Source organism: Hydra viridissima, unplaced genomic scaffold (genome assembly GCF_058129835.1).
Source record: "Hydra viridissima isolate aposymbiotic clone 2 unplaced genomic scaffold, HvirCarnegie_v1 scaffold_14, whole genome shotgun sequence".
In the NCBI taxonomy this organism is placed as follows: Eukaryota; Metazoa; Cnidaria; class Hydrozoa; order Anthoathecata; family Hydridae; genus Hydra; species Hydra viridissima.
In genome coordinates this window covers 1,445,001-1,465,000 of record NW_028324313.1, presented here as the reverse complement: position 1 = coordinate 1,465,000, position 20,000 = coordinate 1,445,001, and the positions used below count along the sequence as shown (strand labels likewise).

Below are 20,000 nucleotides of genomic sequence, written 5' to 3'. Positions count from 1 at the left end.
AAGCTAAGCATAACTCTAACAATGGCGTATACCATACTTTGGTCACCAACTATAATATACTACATTCTTATTAACATTTGTCAAAAAAAATGCTTCAAACATGAATACTTTATTTCTAAAGAAAAAGAGTACATTGAATTTTTTTTAAAATGTCTAACATTCCTAGATGCACTTGTTGCACCAATTCTTTACTGTTTGTGTACAGCTGAGTTTCGTAACTCATTCATTCGAACATTTATGAAGAGAAACCCAAAAGTTAGCATTAGAACTATTGAATAGATAAAAAAAAAAACGAATTACATGTCTTTAGATTTTGATGATTTGTAGTTTTAATTTAAACTTAAAGCAAATAATTTAAAAACGAATTAAACTTTAACTTATAAAGCTCTGAAATATTTGCCATTTTTACATCATAACAACAATTTATAATTGAGATTGCGATGAAATTTTTAAAAGCAGCATTAAACTTATGCGTATAAATAATTGATGACTTAAAAATAATCAAATATAATTTTAAAATACAGCAATCAATTAATGGTCATTGATTTTTCTCAGACTCTGTTCTATGCTTTTTTTTGTGTAGAAAAGAGGCTGAAAAAACAACCATTAAATGATTGCTATGTATACTTTAAGTTATAGTTTGATATCACAAATAAGTTCTCATTGTTTTCTACACTTTTTTTTGTGAAGAAAATAATGAGAAGTTATTTGTGAAATCAAACTATAAGTTTGTTGAGAGAGTATAAGAATGTCCAAAAATGTCATTTCAATTAATTACTGTGAAAATCTTATTATTTAATTTAAATGGATTAATTTTAGGAAAACAAAGAACAATCAATAAAAACAACATGAATAAAAACAAAAACTTAACAAGACAAAACATGATAAGGATGCTGCTTAATGGTATTACAATTGATCGAGGAAAGTTATATATGTACTAAATTAATTTTTTTTAGATAAAAGACTTACTTTCAAAACTTAAACTACTCATCATAAAAGCTTTAAGAAACTCATCATAAAAGCTTTAAGAACTCATTCTTAAAAAACTCATCATAAAAGCTTTAAGAAAGTTCATGAAATATGAAACAGTATTTATATAATTGACTAAAATTGCTACTTGCATTGACTAAAACTGATACTTGAAGAATGGTTATAAAGAAAAAACATTTTTGAAATCAAATCTTAATGATCATTAAGTTAACTTTAAATATAGTTGCAACTGTATGCCTTTGTTGACAGATTTTAAAGAGTTATGTGTAAATTTAAATTGCAGAAACAAGGATTCTAGTCTGGAAAATCCAATATCTGATTGTATATAATTGGTGGTATCCCTAGACACTTGCAAAATCCTTTTATATTCAGGTCTATTGAGAGGGTGAGTGAGGCCAATGCAAACTTACTTCTGTGGCCTTTAAAGCCCATAGACTATTACAAAAGGGATTAGCTTTAGAGTTGTCAAATTTTTTTGGAGTTCTGTGTTGTTTTTTTTTGTTTTTTTTGGTTTTCACATGTAACTAAGAAAATGTGATTGATTGATGTAATTTTTATAATTTAACTTGAGAGAGATTGACCATTTGATAATTGAATAAAGTATAAAATGATGTTTATCTAAAGCTTTTAATGATAAACATTAAGTCATGTTTTGTTTTCTACTTAAATATCAATTACTCTTATATAGCAATAATAGTCATATAGAAGTAATCAATTTTTAAAAATATACAAAATAAGATATTGACTTTATAAGGGACAAAAGATATGTGGAATCAAAGCTAAAGAAACTAAATGTGCTGTTAACAGTTACAAATAACATTGTATGAAAAGAAAATACCTGGTATTATAGTAAAAAGACATTAAATAAAAAATTAGTCTTAATATAGTGTAATACTGCATTTTTTCATAGTTATCCAAAGAAGCTTTTGCTCTTTCTAAAATTTACTTTATTGATTGAGAAAATTTTGAGAACAAATAACAAACCAACAACTTTCAAAAATAATAATAATAATAATAATAATAATAATAATAATAATAATAATAATAATAATATTGATAATAATAATAATAATAATAATAATAATAATAATAATAATAATAATAATAATAATAATAATAATAATAATAATAATAATAATAATAATAATAATAATAATAATAATAGTATTGATAATAATAATAATAATAATAATAATAATAATAATAATAATAATAATAATAATAATAATAATAATAATAATAATAATAATATTGATAATAATAATAATAATAATAATAATAATAATAATAATAATAATAATAATAATAATAATAATAATAATAATAATAATATTGATAATAATAATAATAATAATAATAATAATAATAATAATAATAATAATAATAATAATAATAATAATAATAATAATAATAATAATATTGATAATAATAATTATATAATATTAATGCAAAAAGTTCAGAAGTATTTTAAGTTTACTCTACGTGAGCTTACACTTTCAAATGCTATCACTTTTTTTTGTTTTGTTTTTGTTATATACAGCAGCATTAATGAAAAACCTTTACTAATCAAAAACCTAAATAACAGAAGTAGTCACCCACTTTTATATAATAGACATACTTGGATACAAAGTTGCGGTGTCTGTGGCTACATCATCTTTTATATCTAGTACTTTATCAATGTTTTTTTGAGCTTGTTTTAGAGCAGTCTTTGCATACTTGGAGAGTGTCTTAGCATCAAACCAACTCATAACCAGATTAATGCAGAATCAACATAAATATAAATCTTTTTCTGCTACTCATAAACTCTTTTTTTTAACCTTACGTATCATCCATCTAACAAAGATAAAAAGAGTTCAGTTTTAAATTGCATAAAAATTAAAATGTTCAAAATTGAAATGCATAATTGTAATAAATAGATTACAAATGTATTACATTTGTTATATATTCATTGAAAATTGCTAATAAATTTAAACATATAAAAACATTAGTGTTATATTTATGTAGCTATCTTAAGGAGGCTAATGTAGAAAAGCAAAAATAACAATGTAATAATAATAATAATAATAATAATAATAATAATAATAATAATAATAATAATAATAATAATAATGATAATAATAATAATAATAATAATAATATTAACAACAACAACAACAACAACAACAACAACAACAACAACAACAACAACAACAATAATATAAAATAATATAAATTAATAATAATAATGATAATAATAATAATAACAATAATAACAATTATAATAATAATAATAATAATAATAATAATAATAAAAATAATAATAATAATAATAATAACAACAACAACAACAATAACAATAAGAAGAAGAAGAATAACAAGAATAATAATATAATAACCAGAATAATAGTAATAACGACAATAATTCAATAACAACGAAAGAAAAAAAAAAGGTAAAACAATAACAGCATTAAAAATAAAAATAAGAATCCCAAATTATGTTTATTTGATTATTTGATGACTTGATTTTAAAATATCGCCTTCTAGCTTATTTTATTAGACTAGGCTTCGCGAATTATTTTCTTATGTTTTGAAATATGCTTGATTCTTCTGCGTATTTCGCTTTTTACGCAAACCGCTTTTGCGTAAACGTTTTCGAGTAAAAATATTGAAAGAAATTTGCAACTCTGAGAAACGTAAGCTAACAACAGTTTAAGATGTCATGTTAAAATTTTTAGATGCTCGAATAATTTACTTTAACGAATTAACAGCAATGTTTCTAAATATTAAAATTTTAGATCACAAGTTGAGCCTTTAGCCATCTCGCTATAGGAAATTAATAAGGCCGTGTATCTCATGACAATGTTCGAATTCCCTGAAAAAAATTGTTCGAGTTATTTCTGAAACAAAATCATTAACGGTTTGTTCATAAGGAGTTTTAATATGTTACTGTTTATAAACTACATTCCTGCAAATGGAAAGCTACTTTAAAAGTGCTTGTAGTTGTAAGCAACAACAGCGTTTTTTAGCGCCTCTATATAGTTTGGACTGTGCTCTCCAACTTTTCTCATTCGCTAAAACTGATTGAAATCCTGATGAACGGATTCGAGAGCTTGTTCGGTCCAGTAACCTAAGCCAATAGAGTATAAGTAGTACAAAAGAAACACAAGTTTGTTTAATAAATATTCGTCGTAATTTATGCAAATTTTACGATTCAACTGTTGAAGTAGAGTATTTAATTACTAATATTAAAATTTTTTTTTTTTATCAAATTCAAAAATTATTATCATACCGAAGACTCCACCTTTCATGCCGATGAATTCGATAATATGTTGCTCAACTATGTGCACCTTCAAAGGAATTGCAGCCATTAGATTTCTATAGCTAGTAGAGAACTCCTTTAAATCTTTGACCTATGTGGAGCGTAATAATTTTCCAAAACAACCATGGACTATATTTTCAACCATTAGACTCATTGGTAAAACAAGAAAACAGCATTTGATTTATATTATATTATATTAAACTTATTAAAATGCTTTAAAAAAAAATTTGTCAATTTTCCTGCTTTTTTATTTCATATTAAACTTCATCAAAATTCATCGACAGATTTCAAATTACATCAAATCATAAGACCATTTAAAGTTATTTCAGGGGGGTAATTAGAGGTCATTTTAAGCTTTCCATGATTATAAATCTTAAAAAAAAGAGATTTTTTGATAAAATTTGGAATTTATCGATCAATTTTGATTGAGTTTATAATAGAATAATAATAAAAAAAATTATGATTAAAGGAGACGTAGTTCTAGGAAGGGGGCAGTAAGAGGTCGGGGCGGGGTTGGTTTAGCTCCGATTACCCTAATTTTTTTGCAAGTCATCCTCATTCGATACCAGTATCAATATGCTAGAAACTTGAGTATGCCCCTTGCCTCTTAGTTACTTATCTTGAAAAACAAAATTCCTGGGTACTCCCCTACAACATGTGATTTCTCCCCAGGCCCCCACTAAAAAAAGTTGTCTTTCACGTTTTTTGAATAAGGAAACGTTTTCCGATGATAATCAAAAAAAAAAGATTTCTGGGGATGTGTTGCAAGATCTTTGAGCATGTTCCTATGCACCGTTCTGTCCTTCGATGGAATAAAAAAAAATTGAAACCAAGCCTTAGATTAATGGTTTCGTAATTTCTGCGCCCATAACAGTCTATTGAAGCGTAGATGTATTGTTATAGTTCAACGTAAACCGAGAAATTGAAATGATTGAATGGTTCATTCACTACTGGGAAGGTACATAAAAGTAATAGTCAGTAGATCTCCTTCTCTTGGTCATTGCAAACAAAAAGGATGACAACAGAAGTAAACAATATGTCCGGGTTGTTTTTAAAGAAAACAATCTACTGTTTTACGCTTCATTGATTTAGGTTATTTGTTAAAAACTGGAGATAATTAGGTTAAAATAAAAGGAACCCATAGTACGTAATAATACTTATTGATTTATGTTTTTTAAGGGCGGCATTCTACGTTGTAACATAAGTAAACAAACTGTTGTATTTTATCATTGAAATAAGAATATATACAATTTTGTGGATTTTAAATTGATTCCAAAATGTCCGACGATAAATCAGGTCTTCTGACAAGCATGGAATTGTCAGTAAAAAAAAGAGACGATTCAACTAAAGACTTGTACTTTGAAGATGGCGAAAGAAAAATAGATTATATTTTAGCTTATGAAATTGATGAAGATGACGATGAACTGACAGCAAAAAAAAAAGCTGATTGGAGAAAAACATACTTGGATAATATAATTTTAGAAGGACTAGAGATTGAAGAAACTATATCTGCCAAAAATGTTGTAAGATTTCTTGTACTGTTGTAAACTTAATGTATTACACTTTGATGCCGTAAGAGTGTATGTGTGTGTGTGTGCATGTGTGTGTGTGTGTGTGTCTGTGTGTCTGTGTGTCTGTGTGTGTGCATATGTACATGTACAATCAGTCACAATAGTCTAAATCACTCCAACAAAAGTTGTATATGTAAAAAGGTAGACAAAAATCTATACTGTGTATATATAAAGATTTACTATATTTACATTTAAAACCCTTGCCACTAAAGTCTGCATTATTTTGATAATCAAAACAATTAGTACTTGATTTACGCATTTTAATATACCTTAATAAAAAAAATTAACCCCAATAATTTACTTACAAAATCAGCATGTATTGGCAATTCTCAAGTATACCTGTAATTTATCAATTCTCTAATCTTAATTACTGCTGTTGATTCCCAAAGTATTGCATCACCAACTTCATATTTGATCGTGGGAATCAGGTTCTTTAGATTTCTTTTTTGCAATCCTCATTTTCCATGGCTGTCACTTCAAAAAATGTTGTATATACTTTCATCAGTAAATAGAGTATTTATCCAAAGCTCAAATCTTTACATAGTACTATTTTGCAAAGTTCAGTTGTTTTTCTAATTTGCTGTAGATATTAGACGTTTCTTCTAGTTTCTCTTCCATGACATCCTTTTTTCTGAGGAGACTTCTACCACTCTTTACACAATCAGTCTTTCCAGTATTGACCCAAACATAACATAGGCACTTGTATCATTAACCTCTAGAATTATATATAGCTAATTTGTGAATGTTCAGACTAGATAGGCAATTGCTTGATCAACTATTTTTTAACCATTTGAGAAAATCAACTAATATTTGACCATTAAACAATTTTTACAATTCCCAGATTAGTTCTATCCGAAACTATATTTTCAGAGCATATATATATATATATATATATATATATATATATATATATATATATATATATATATATATATATATATTATTCATACATACATATGTATATATATATATATATATTGAAGATTTATTAAGATTTCAGTTCAGTTGCAGATAAATGTCTAGTGGTAAGTTGTTTGAGTATGACAAAAAATTGTTTATGCACATAACTCAAATAAAAGTTCATTGCTGTTACCAAAAGTTACTTTCTGAATCCAATTATGAAATCAATTAAGAAAATTTTATTATTAAGGATGTTTTCTGCTGTTTTTTATTTAATTGAAATGTGCTTTAATCTGAATGTTATAGATTATAAATCAAATGGTTAAACTTATTGGTTATAATAAGTACAATAGTTGATAATTTAGTAATTTATTCACATGTGGCCCTTCATTTTCAACTTTTCTGACTGCCTAAAAATGAATGTTGGTAGTCAGATTGAGGCAATCATTTGTTGTAGATAAAACTTCAATATAACATATTGTAAAAGAAAACATCTAACAATTTAGGCTAATAGCTAAAAAAAATTTTTAGTAAATAATTTTTCATTATACTTAATGGGTATATTTTGTTCATTTTTGAAGAATTCTCTGTTTATGTTTTTATTTTTAGAACAAGGAAGAATATGGCACTTTCAGTGAAAATAAAAAGGTATAATTTCTAAAAACTATTTATGATGCAAGTTAACAATTTCATCCTCACTTCTTTGCATTTCTTATTTCTTGAAGTTTGACAAAGTTTTTTGAAAATGAAAAGTTTTTAAAGTTTAACATTATTTAAGGCATTTCAAGAATTTATCTTTAAGTTAAAAAGTAAATTTGTCTATAAAATATTAAACAGCAAAGTTAATGTAGGCTGAATATATTTAAATATATATGTCTAAGGCTATATTGAATAATATATATATAAATATATATGTCTAAGGTTGAAATATACACATAGTGAGTTGTGTTGGTTGTTACAAGGAAAAAATATTTCTTATTTACAAATATGTATTTAAAAATATTTAAAGGTTTCTTCTTTTGTCATGATGTCATTTTGAAATATAATTCTACTGTACAATAAATAAATGTTTGTTTGTAGTTTTTACTTAAGGGCTTATTGGTAAGGTATTTAAAAAATAAATAAACTATTTCTTTAGAAGGAAGATCTTATTCGGTTTATCAAAGTGCATGCTCCATTCGATGTTTTATGTGATGTTGCAGAAGACTTAAAAATGAAAATGCCTATTAAGGAATATGATATTAGCATAAAGGAATGGTACCAAGGAAATTTGTACAGATTTATTGAAAGTATTGATCCTTTTGTAATTAAAGATCGACATACACGTGATGAAAAAAGCTTCTTTGTGAAAGTTTTTGATAAAGATCAACTTTCTGAGTTTATTTACAGTGATAAACCAGACAGGTTCTTCTCAAGCATTGAACGAGGAAGAATTGTTTATTCGGTTCTTGAAAAAGCCAAGTATGGTAACAATGAACTGGATTTGGGTATAGATAACCTTCAAGCTAATGGTATTTTTCTTGATATATATCCATTGCACAGTGGACCAGTTAAAGCAAGTGCTAAAGATACCCCTGTAAATGATAGGCAATACTTACAAGAAGACTGGGCATGCATGAGACGGATTTTCAAATACCAACCTATCTCAGCAATTCGAAGTTACTTTGGGGAAAAAGTAGCACTTTATTTTGCATGGCTTGGTTTTTACACAAGTTTTCTTGTTCCAGCTGCAATAGTGGGATTCATTTGTTTTTTGTATGGTGTTGGTTCATCTTTTGGTTCTCCTACTATTAAGGAAGTGTGTAATCCAAAGAATGAGACTGATGGAACATATAAGTTTTACATGTGTCCTTTGTGTGATAAACTCTGTTCATATTATTTGCTAAAGGATCAAGGCTGCATTTATTCTAAGATAACCCATTTCTTTGATAATGATTCTACCCTGTTTTTTGCTTTATTCATGTCGATTTGGGCTACTATATACTTAGAATTCTGGAAACGCAAAGAGGTTTCCCTGGCATATGAATGGCATACAATGGATTTTGAAGAAGAAGAAGAGCGTCCTAGACCTGAATACCTTGCAAAAGTTACCCGGCTTAAAAAGAATCCTGTTACTTTGAAAATGGAACCTTATATGCCAACTTCTCAAAGATTTTCTCGTCTTTTTGGTGCCTTTGGTGTGGTTTTATTTTTCATGGTTTTAGTTCTCAGTGCTGTAGTTGGTGTGATTATCTTTCGGGCTGCATTTTATATTTTACTTATTGGTCAGCAAAATGAAACCATTCGAAGTCGCTCAAAGATGGTTGTATCAGCATGTGCTGCCTGCATAAACTTGATTGCTATAAATGTCTTAAAGTTTGTATATCAGAAAATTGCTATTAAGTTAACTAATTGGGAAAACCCGCGAACATCCACAGATTACGAGGATAGTTTCACCATAAAAATGTTTTGGTTTCAGTTTGTTAACACCTATGCTTCAATCTTTTATGTTGCTTTTTTCAAGAGTGAATTTTTTGTAGGTAGTCCTGGAAATTATAAGAGATTTACTAACAAGAGATTTCGTTTTGATGGTTGCTCTGTTCAAGGATGTTTCCTGGAGTTGACCATACAGCTGGTGATCATCATGGTTGGGCAGCAAATAATTGGAAATACTATGGAAATTTTAATTCCGTAATCATTTTTGAGAAACTTTCTTTTTATATCAATTTTTTAGAAAACATTTTATGCTGTAAAATACTAGAGAATTAAAAATGTTATGTCTTTAAAATTTCTTGATTTATTCTTTGTTACTCATAATTAATTTATCATTTTTTAATTTTTTTAACAAAAGCTTCTTAAAGAACAAGTATCGTAATTGGAGGTATGCAAAACTTACTTCTTACACAGCCAGTGATGAACCACAGTGGGTTACAGACTTCGAAGGTGAAATGCAGACTAAATTTTCTTTGTTCTGGCAATACTTAGAAATAGGTGAGTTTTTGTTTGAATACTTAGAAACAGGTGGGTTCTTGTTTAAATTAAAACCACGGTTCTAACATCATGTTATTGTTTATAGTTTTTTTTACCATCATTGTAGCTCTTTTTATTGGACTTTTCTTTTTAGTAATTATAGTCATTGTGTATATCTTGTAGTTGTTTGCACTTTGTTTAGTGCTTCAATATGGGTTTGTCACAATGTTTGTAGCTGCTTTTCCATTAGCTCCGTTAGTAGCTCTTTTAAACAATATTATTGAGATAAGATTAGATGCTGTAAATTTTATACATAATTTCCGCCGTACTCATGCAAATCCAGCAGAAGATATCGGTGCATGGTATGGAATCTTAGCTACTTTAACAATGGTAATGCCAAGTTATTGTTTTTTGTTTTTTTTTTAATATAAAATTTGCTATATTTCTTACTTATATATATAAACACAGTTTAACCTAATTTAACATAAGTCATTAATAGAATATTAAAAAATAGAAGGTGTTAAGAATTTTAAATTATTTTAAAAGTTTTAGTTTTTAGCAACTTGAGTAATTAACTAACCATCCATTGCTTTGTATGACTTTTGTACATCTCAAAGGCATGCTATTTACATGTCTTGTTGAAAAGACTTTTAAATAGTTTGTCCTCATCTGTTGGCCAATATAGACAAAACATTTTCTATTGAGTTTAAATCAGAGAGACTGTGCTTACCAAAGCATACCTGGTATCAATTTGGGTACTTTTATTCAGTTGTGCTGTGTGTTTGGGATAGTTATCCTTTTAAAATATGTAATTACCATAAGAAAAAAGTTCTATACAAGTTCTATGTTGACTAATTAAGATCTTATGATCATGATGCTGGTCAATTACTCCACTCACCCATGTAGTTTTCCAGCTGTGTGTGTGCTAAAACATCCCCAAACATTAATCTTTTTGTCAGTTATCTTGCAAGTCTGAGGGTTAAGACTTTCCTCAATTCTTTTCCAACAGTGAGATCAACCATTGTAAAAGAAAACACAAGACTCATCACTCCAGATAACTTTTGCCCACTGTTCTAATGTTAAATGTAATTGCTCTTTACACCATTGAAATCTTTTTTTTTCCAATTTCTTTCACTGAAATTTTGAAAAATTCATCTGATGTTTTCACTTGACAAGATGTCATCTACTTGGAGATATTTTTAATGTTTAAATCTAATGGTATGACAACCTTTAATGGTATGACAACCTTTTTTCACAGCTCTAAGAATGTAGCAATCTTCTCTTTTAGTAGTTTTCCAACAGACCTTTTAGTTTTACCAGTTTGTTGATATTTCTTCACCAGTCTGCTAATAGTTGTCCCCTTAAAAGGTGATCCAAAATTTTGTTATGAGTAATGGAAGTTATAATGGAAGAACAGGTTTAGTTTAAATCTTTCAAGAAAAAGATAAGTATAGTCACATTACATAAAAACCATGTCACTTTGAGGGGGATTATTTTGTTTGTTTTTCTCAGTGACAGTAAAATATTGTGCTTATTCTCCTTCTCCTTCCTTGCAGAGTTGTTAAGGTTTTTAGTGTAGTTAACTTGTGTGTTAGTAAGGTTTAAATGTAACTTTTGTTTTTGTTAAAAAGCAAAAGGTTTGTGTAATGAGGAAAATGACAGCAAAGAATGACTTTTTCTAACAGTATTCTTCTATTACCATCTTACTATGAATGAAATCTATACATATCTCCTCCTTTTTATATAGTTTATAAGCTATGAAATGTTTATAAGTAATCTTGAATTATGATGATACAAAGGCATAAATTTTAATTTCTATATAGATTTCTTAAAATCATTTTTTATACATTGGGATTACGTCTATTTTGCAAACAACTTTTTACTTTTTTATGGAAGATGTCCCTTAACTTATCAAAAAGAAGTTGGCTGTGTTTTTATTACTACAAACAAAAAATGGCACACAAAATATCTAAGACAAAAGAAAAAAAACTACTACCACACACTGATGCTTTAAATTGCTATTATGATAAGCTTAAGTATTTTCAAAAGACTACTGGGCAGGAAAGATGAGATTTAATGATGAAGTTCAATGTGCTGCCTGATAAAAATGCACGGGGCTCATTTTTCTCTTCTTTAATGTAAATTAGGTGTTCTTACCTAAAAAATGGTTGATTTGACAGCTGAAATTATTGTATTCTCATTAACAAAAATGATATAATTTTAACAGTGCCAGTGTGCTTTGAAGCTTTCTTTTCAAAAACCATGACTAATTGATTAAGAGTGTTCTAATCACCAAAGGTGATTAGGTCCTTTGATAATTATTCATAAATAGTTATACTTAAGAGCAAATTGCATTATTTTATGATCCAAGTTGCTCTTAAATATAACTATTATTAGTAATCATCATTTTAAAAATGTTATTACCCATAGAGTGGTTCAAAAATTTTTGATTTTTTTTAGTCATTTTTTTAGGATTTAGGAGAAGTAATGGTTTGTATTTACTGTTATTTTAGGCATATCTTTCTCACAAAAATCTATATAATCCCTTTTAAGACTTACCTCCTATAGATAATAGAGTAAAGAATAATAATGTCACAGTCAGACATCCCCTGACAGACCAATTTGTAAAAGAACCCATCTCGTGTTTTTGTGGTTGCATTACTCCAGAGGAAAACTAGAACTTTTCCCAATATTTCAATTATAGCATCTGACCATAAGTGTTAGATGTGAGTCTTACTCAAAGATATTCAATGACAGTTTCTAAATCTACATAGGAATAATTCCTCTAAATGTTCCTTATACAACTTAAACATTTGAGTATGTGTAAATAACTTATACATTGCCCAACAATTCAGCCCTTTTAAAAGAGAAAGCTACTGTAGAAAGAGACTATGAATCATTTTATGCAAGAAGGTAACAATCAAAACAATATGCAAAAGGCTACAGCAAAGTTTTTTCAGTGGCTTCTAGAAGGAGCTTTTATGCCTTAACAAAAAAGTAAATGATGTGTATTTCCATAGCCAGCCTTTCTTTACACTCTTTCCATATCCATAAGTTGGTCGCAGAGAAAATATTTCTGACTATAAAACAGTTGCTAATACAGAACCTGACAATATTGCAACAATGTTGGCTACTGTATTAAGAATTGTCAAGAAAAAAGCCACACCTACCATATTCACAATACATTATAATGAATATGGTAAGAATAGAATTCAAGGTTTTAGTTAGTCTTAAAACAGGCATTTGAGGCAAATCTCCTGTGCTAAAGCAACCAATTAATTAGATTCACATTAAACACTCCTATGCTCATGAGATACCACAAATCTTGAAATCTTTGCTGCAAGAACTGCTAATTCACAGCAAGCTGTTACATTAGCTGTGAAGAGTTGAATCTCAGCTGAATTACAATGATTTATAAGCCCTAAGGCATTTTTGCAACCCTATGAACTATGGTAATTTTGACCAACTGTTACATGATACCAGGACTTTTGGGATTAAGAGGAGGATGTTGGCTCTGATTTTTATCAAATTTTTTGCATTTTAATTTTGCTGTTTGTTCCAAAGCATTTTTCTTTGTAGTTTTTTTAACCAAATTTAACAAAATTTAATCTTAAAATTCTTATTTTTGTGTTTCATAGTGTGTAGCATTAGACCCCTAGCATCCAGACAGTTACCATATACCCAGATAGTTGGCAAAATTATTCATGAACCATATTAAGCCTCTTAGGTTACCAAATTTTTTTAATCTTAATTTTGAATTGTTCACTTGAGTTGGATTCCAATTTTTTGGTATAAGGGAAAGGAGGATTTTCTTTATAAAATGAATAAAAGAGAAAAGTGACATGGCAATTTTTTTTTTTTGTCCTTTTTTTAATCGTTACTTTACTTGCTTTGCTTCCGAAATTGAAAATCATTCTATAAATATCCAAATGTATTTAGACAAATACACAATAAATAAAATGTTTTTTTTAATCATTACTTTACTTGCTTTGCTTCCAAAATTGAAAATCATTCTATAAATATCCAAATGTATTTAGACAAATACACAATAAATAAAATGTTTTTTTTTAACAAGTCTTGAAACTTTAAAAATAGATTTTGTCGGTTTCAGTTTTAGGTGACTATGTCTGCTCTTCCTGTTGATGGTTATTTCAAATATTGCAGCTGATTATGATTGTGTTTTTAGTTTTCTACCGTTGTGAATGCATTTGTGCTCGCATTTACCTCAGAACTCATACCTCGTTTAGTATGGATTTATTACAAGTCATCTGATGGCAATTTAGCTGGTTTCACAGACTGGTCCATGTCAAAGTTTAAAGTGGCTGATTTTTCAAATGATTCCAGACCAGAAAATCCAATGAAAAATGGGTTAAAGCCACAGGAGTTCTGCAGGTGAAGCAAAAAGAGTCTTTAAAAACTTTAAAAACGATTTTTTTCTGCAGGTTTTCTATAATGAAGTATCCAAGTTTTTTTTTCTTAAGTGAATTTTGTTGTCAAATTTATTAGATATTTAAATAATTACAATTCATCTTTAAATGATGATATCTTCGGATGTTTAGATACCCAGGTTTCCACGAAGACACTGCACCGTATAGATATAGCCGCGACTATTGGGTTGTTTTAACAGCTCGTCTTGCCTTTGTAATTGCTTTTCAAGCATTCGTGCTGACAGTTAAAGAATCAATTGCGTATATTATTCCAGATGTTCCAAAATGTGAGCAGATATATCTTTTTTTGGGTTTTATTTCATTTTTGTATGCTTTTTTTTTTTTAATGAACTGCTTGTAATTTTGAACGATTTTTATTATAGCTTTGGAATTAAAAATAAAACGTGAGAAGTATTTAGCTGAACAGCACGACCGCGTCCACAAGGAGAAAGTTGGTAAACGCAAACCCAAAGGAACAACGTTGACTGATTCGATAAATTATTCATTGCAACAAGGTTATGGGGATCATCAAGAGCCGACAATATCTCCAGAAGTTTAAAGAAATGCAAATTCTTTAAACATTTCATTAGTTATGAGAACCTTTTTGTATATTTAAACTATATTCAGTTTTTTTGAAGTGTTTGCCAAATTAGAGATGAGACAGTTAATGTCCAATAGTGTCACGTGTTTGCCAAATTAGAGGTGAGACAGTTAATGGCCAATATTTTCACGTGATTTATAAGGTTTTTTAATACTAATTTCGTTATAAAATAGATTTTCTTCAAAATAATTTTGATTGCATATTTTTTTATGGTTTTTATTTTTTTTTTTTTAATTTTTTTTTTTTTTATGTGATTTGTTGGAATGGTTTTTATTCTTTATTTCAATTTTGCTACTAATTTTATACTAAAAGTTTAAATGAAAATAATTTGTGGTGTATTTTTGTAACTATTTATAAGTAAATATGAATATATAATTTTGTTTTATCTAAACGGATGATAATTATAAATAATTGATGTCAATAAACAGTTTTTTCTTTTTAAAAAAGAATTTTTTTTTGTACTTGCTATTGTGGTTTCTATATGAATAATATTACTATAGAGAGAAGACGTTTTAAGATTAAGAATTTAAAGTAAGCATGGGAATTTCGGCCTTCGAAATCGACGAAATTAAACGAAATTCGTGTTTCAATTTCGTATCGAAATTTATATTGAATTTCGAAAGACGAAATTTTTAAACATTACAAATTCACGAATTTCGAAATTAAAACTTATGTTTAATTTCGTGTCAATTTCGTTACTTTCAATGACCTGAAATTATACGAAATTTTTTCGCGAAATTTAACAATCCAAAAAATCGAAATTTCGTTCTCAATTTCGATCCGAAATTGAAACACGAATTTCGTTTAATTTCGTCGATTTCGAAGGCCGAAATTCCCATGCTTAATTTAAAGACAGTTGAAACTCATGCAGCCTGTAAGATTAATATTTATGAGATGATAATGATTTAATCAACCACAAAACATTGATTATTTAAAAGAATCATAAGTTTTGAAAGAAAAACCAAAAAATGCTGGTAAAAGAAAACTACCTATAATTAGACGGGCTAGAGGTCTGGGAAATAAAAAACTTAGTTTATTCGCTTAAATGAGCTGGAGTTAATTGTATAAATGTGTCTATGTATGATCGAAATGCAAAGACTTGTGTCATCTTAAAAACTCATCTTTTTTACATGCAGCAGCTTGATCCGATGGTGATCAAAGAATACCGATTACTATTATTTAAGTATTTTTAAGTTTTCTACGTTTTTACTGACATTTTATTCATAACCTAGTCTATTTAATTAAATTTGTAAAAGATTAATATTGAAATAATGTTTCTTGTGGTGAATTTACCGTTCTAGAAAAATGTGTGTGCTGTTCTTTTAAAAACTGTCGCAGTTATTGACGTTTGTAATTGCGAATCGTTCTATTCACGATAGGGCAGATTCGCCGCAAGTAAAACGCAAATTTGCCTTTTATCTCTGTTGATCACCTGTGTCATCTTTTGTATAATACGTCGCCAAGTACGTATTACATCGTCGACGTCTTTCAGCAAATATATATATATATATAAAAAAATGTAAATCATATAAAATGTTAACTGTAACAAATGCTGACTTATGAGTCGTAGCTGCTTTTTTATTGATTCGTGAACTCCGCTTTTTCTTATCTTTTTCTTGTATTGTAGGTGTGGTTTTAAATTGCCTGTCTGGTTTAAGATCCTGCTTTGCGTTTGTTATTTCTGAAATTGAAAAAAAGAATCCTAAATCCTTTGGGAATCCTAAATCCTTTTTCTATTCTTAGAACATTCTTTAAAAATGAAAAATTCGAAAAGGTTTTCGACTCACTTTTTTTTTTTTTTAAACAAGCAAAGAACGAAACTCCGAAACTAAAGAAACTCATCTTTTAGCTCATTCCGCATTCTTTTTTCTCTAAACTTTTTTTTTTTTTTTTTTCGTATCAAGAAATAAAGATTTCTGGCTGTAAGAAAGTTTTAGCTTTTTTTTACTAAGAAAGTTTCAACTAATTTTGCAATTTTTTATTACATTTTTCGCATTTGTTTTGTGTTTGTATCGATTATGCTTATTTTACGTATCTTTATATTTCTTGTTTTGCAAAAAATTGAAAAAATGAAACCGAAAGAAGAAAGCATCAAAAAATATAAATGTATGTTGAAATTCTTTTTAATCAAAAAAATACTTTATATTTGAATTAGTTGGCATGAAATTTTAAAATGGCTATAATGATCGTTTAAGCAATATTTTTTTTGTGAAATCGTTGATAAAATTACGCAATTTAAATTTGACAGCGACACCTAAAAAAAGCCACAAATAAACTCGGCAGCAATGCCGAAAAATAAAAACGTAAGACGTAAGTTGGTATTGACAATAATATATTATATATACTTGATGTCTAACTTGGGGGATTTTATTGGACGAAGAGTGAACTCCTTTCATGTATCTTTTGGAACAACCATACGCAGCTCATGAATTCACTATTTTAATGTTAACTTTTAAAATGTCATATAGGTAGATAAGCATTTTGACCGAATTAGAAATGGCTTCCAGGGCTGGCAAAAATTTTGCTTCACTGCGGAAGCACGAGTTAGATATCTAGTTAATATATATCATTGGTTTTTACTGATAACCATTTAAAATTTTAATTTGAGATTCAATTTTGCTTTGTTTAAACTTCTTATTTCTAAAATGTGTTAAGCAAATCGAATTAAAAATCAAAAAATATTATAAGAAAACATTATGATGCCGATCTTTTCCAATGCTACATCACAAGATTAATAGACATATTGTTAAATTATATAAACGAAGATTAAAAGTTATTTCCTATAATTTAAAAGAAGAATTTGTTTTTAATTTGAAGGAATTATTTATTCAAAATGTTTATACTTCAGGGAGATGAGGCCTGGGTACAATATTGTTTTTCTGTTAATATTTCTACAGAGTATGGATTCTTTGCCTACGAAAAGATTGAAAGATAAAACCAATAAGTTCAGTAATGCCGACTCAGAAATTGAAAATGTCTACAAAATAAACGCATCAAGTGAACTTTTCAAACGATGGTTTCATTTGGGTGATATGCGTGTTGCTCCAATTGGGTACAGTCATTTCCGTAGCTATCCAGTAGAAAGAGATTCAGATACGGTTTTTTATCCTAATCAATTCCATCATCCATATCATCATCAATATTATGATAGTTATCACCATTTTCATTGCTCTTATCCATTACATAACAATCATGCACACATTCATGGTTTTGGATCCTGGGAAGACACAAACAATCACTGTTGTAATTGTGGCTATAAACATGTCGCTAGTGAATACCCTCGTGCAAATCAGTTTGAAAATCGTTTCGAAAATTTTGAACTGTGTTCAGACTCATGCAATCCTCATCATGTTTTGCATAACAACAACATTCTTGAATTAACTCACGGCTGCTACGAACATAGCGATGAACTTGGACCTGTTTGTCCTTTGTTGCCTCACCTAATCAACTATAGTCCATCAGGCTATACTGAAAGTTATTTTTACCACTGCTGGAACGGTTGCCACTGTGACAATTATTTGCATAGTAGCTCTGGTCTTGGTTATCCACACATGCTTCCACGATTTCCATTTGTTATCAACAATGAGAATGTCCCTGCTCACGATGATAATAGCGTCGAAAAAGAAGAAAAGAAAAACGAAGAAAAGAAAAACGAAGAAAAGAAAAATGAAGAAAAGAAAAATGAAGAAAAGAAAAATGAAGAAAAAAAAAATGAAGAAAATAAAGAAGAAGAAAATAAAAAGGAAGAAAATAAAAAAGAAGAAAACGAAGAAAAAGCAAATGAAAAAACAACAAAAAAAATCCCGCATGGTTTTCACTAAAAACAGTTATTCAAATTGATGAGAATAAAATTGTAACATTTAAATTTTGCGAAGAAAAATACTTTTAGATTATATATATATATATATAGTAGTGAAGAAATTATGTTAATATTTCCAGTAAGAGTGCTCAATACAGCGTAGAATAAGTAGGGCGAATATGTTATTATTATTATTATTATTATTATTATTATTATTATTATTATTATTATTATTATTATTATTATTATTATTATTATTATTATTATTATTATTATTATTATTATTATTATTATTATTATTATTATTATTATTATTATTATTATTATTATTATTATTATTATCATTATTATTATTATTACTATTATTATTATTATTATTATTATTATTATTATTATTATTATTATTATTATTATTATTATTATTATTATTATTATTATTATTATTATTATTATTATTATTATTACTATTATTATTATTATTATTATATAAACTAAATAATTAGCTTGGTTTATATTACATTACTTAAAGTTTCACACAATAGCGGTCATCAGATGTTATAAACCGTGGAAAGACGTAACGACAAAAAATACGAAAAAAGTGCTACGGAGTGTCTGTTATGATGGCATTAAGGTTTTTTATTAAAAATTTATTTACATGGCGGCACTTTGCTGTTAGCTCGCTTCGTTTATTGAGCAAGTCTAGTTTCGAAGTAAAAATGTAGTAGGGGAACCTGTTGTACCTTTGACCACGTTGTACCTTTAGTCACTCTGTCATATTGGCCGACTATTATCATTTTGCAAAAAATTGAAGTGCCATTTGAAATATTAGTCCATGACGATTCTTTTTACCTTAAAATATCATGGTAGGGGAAGATTGTGTTGATCCACAAGAAATTATTAGTTTTAGCTCTTAAAAAGTAAATATTTATCTTTATCTTATTTTGATAACAAAACTGTCATAAATAATGGTTTGGCTAATGTATGATATTACTTACATTAACCAACATCTTTTTTTTATTATGGAAAAGTTTAAATAATTATTTCTAACCCTAAATGGGGTTTGAGATGATAATTGTTGAAGAAACCCATCTCGTGTACCTTTGACCAGCGTAGGACGTTGTACCTTTGACTGGTTTGTACTGCGCTTTAATTTTTTGCGTACTTAAAGAGGACACTTTTATGAAATTTTTCATCAAATTTATCAGACAGCTGTGCTCTTGCAAGTAAAAATCAGCGAAAGGCGTACTATTACTTTCTTGCTGGTATTTTGAAAGTTTTAAATATAATATAAGTGATAAAATGATATTAACAAATTATATTTTTATATATTTCTATATCTTATGCATTGTTTTATTTAATTTATTGATAAATAAGAGTAAATTTTACACTTGACACACAATCCATTATTGGAATGTATATTTTTATGTACTTATAATGCTTGATAATCAGTTTTAATAATTAAGTT

General features: G+C 27.8%; 4 protein-coding genes across 8 annotated transcripts in view; 3 read left to right on the top strand and 1 right to left on the bottom strand.

Moving 5' to 3' along the window:
• Positions 1-279, top strand: part of LOC149878719 (uncharacterized) — a 1,069-nt gene extending 790 nt beyond the window's left edge. The window contains exon 1 of the mRNA XM_090072006.1: positions 1-279. This exon is cut by the window's left edge and continues 790 nt beyond it. Within this exon, the coding sequence (XP_089928132.1) occupies positions 1-279 (279 nt within the window).
• The window catches only part of LOC149878718 (TATA element modulatory factor-like), a 16,676-nt gene extending 13,848 nt beyond the window's left edge, over positions 1-2,828 (bottom strand). Inside the window, exon 1 of one of the 2 annotated variants that reach the window (XM_090071221.1) lies at positions 2,609-2,828. In XM_090071221.1, the coding sequence (XP_089927347.1) occupies positions 2,609-2,738 (130 nt within the window). In that variant the 5' untranslated portion in view covers positions 2,739-2,828. Of the gene's footprint in view, positions 1-2,589 lie in introns of both variants that reach the window. The other variant, XM_090071222.1, reaches the window with a different exon arrangement.
• A 2,180-nt stretch (positions 2,829-5,008) lies between these two features.
• On the top strand, positions 5,009-14,922 carry LOC149878717 (anoctamin-4-like). The gene is made up of 8 exons (XM_090071700.1): positions 5,009-5,811; positions 7,369-7,407; positions 7,898-9,429; positions 9,590-9,729; positions 9,911-10,098; positions 13,895-14,100; positions 14,268-14,422; positions 14,519-14,922. The coding sequence occupies exons 1-8, from the start codon at positions 5,566-5,568 to the stop codon at positions 14,692-14,694; spliced, it is 2,682 nt and encodes an 893-aa protein (XP_089927826.1). The 5' UTR covers positions 5,009-5,565; the 3' UTR covers positions 14,695-14,922.
• A 1,674-nt stretch (positions 14,923-16,596) lies between these two features.
• LOC149878716 (uncharacterized) lies at positions 16,597-18,606 on the top strand. Of its 4 annotated transcripts, none has more exons than XM_090071889.1 (2): positions 16,597-16,658; positions 17,634-18,606. In XM_090071889.1, the coding sequence occupies exon 2, from the start codon at positions 17,637-17,639 to the stop codon at positions 18,555-18,557; it is 921 nt and encodes a 306-aa protein (XP_089928015.1). In that variant the 5' UTR covers positions 16,597-16,658; positions 17,634-17,636; the 3' UTR covers positions 18,558-18,606. The 4 variants fall into 4 exon arrangements, with proteins under 4 accessions (XP_089928015.1, XP_089928013.1, XP_089928014.1 ...); XM_090071887.1 differs by having other exon boundaries at positions 16,599-16,658; positions 17,585-18,606; XM_090071888.1 differs by lacking the exon at positions 16,597-16,658 and adding an exon at positions 16,667-16,842.
• The last annotated feature ends 1,394 nt before the right edge of the window (positions 18,607-20,000 follow it).

What these genes read in the sequence shown, in the direction of transcription:
- LOC149878717 (XM_090071700.1), top strand. Translation starts at nt 5,566, where the DNA reads ATGTCCGACGATAAATCAGGTCTTCTGACAAGCATGGAATTGTCAGTA. An exon ending in CTATATCTGCCAAAAATGTT is followed by an intron (nt 5,812 to 7,368) that starts GTAAGATTTCTT and finishes TTTTATTTTTAG; the next exon opens with AACAAGGAAGAATATGGCAC. An exon ending in AAGCCACAGGAGTTCTGCAG is followed by an intron (nt 14,101 to 14,267) that starts GTGAAGCAAAAA and finishes TCGGATGTTTAG; the next exon opens with ATACCCAGGTTTCCACGAAG.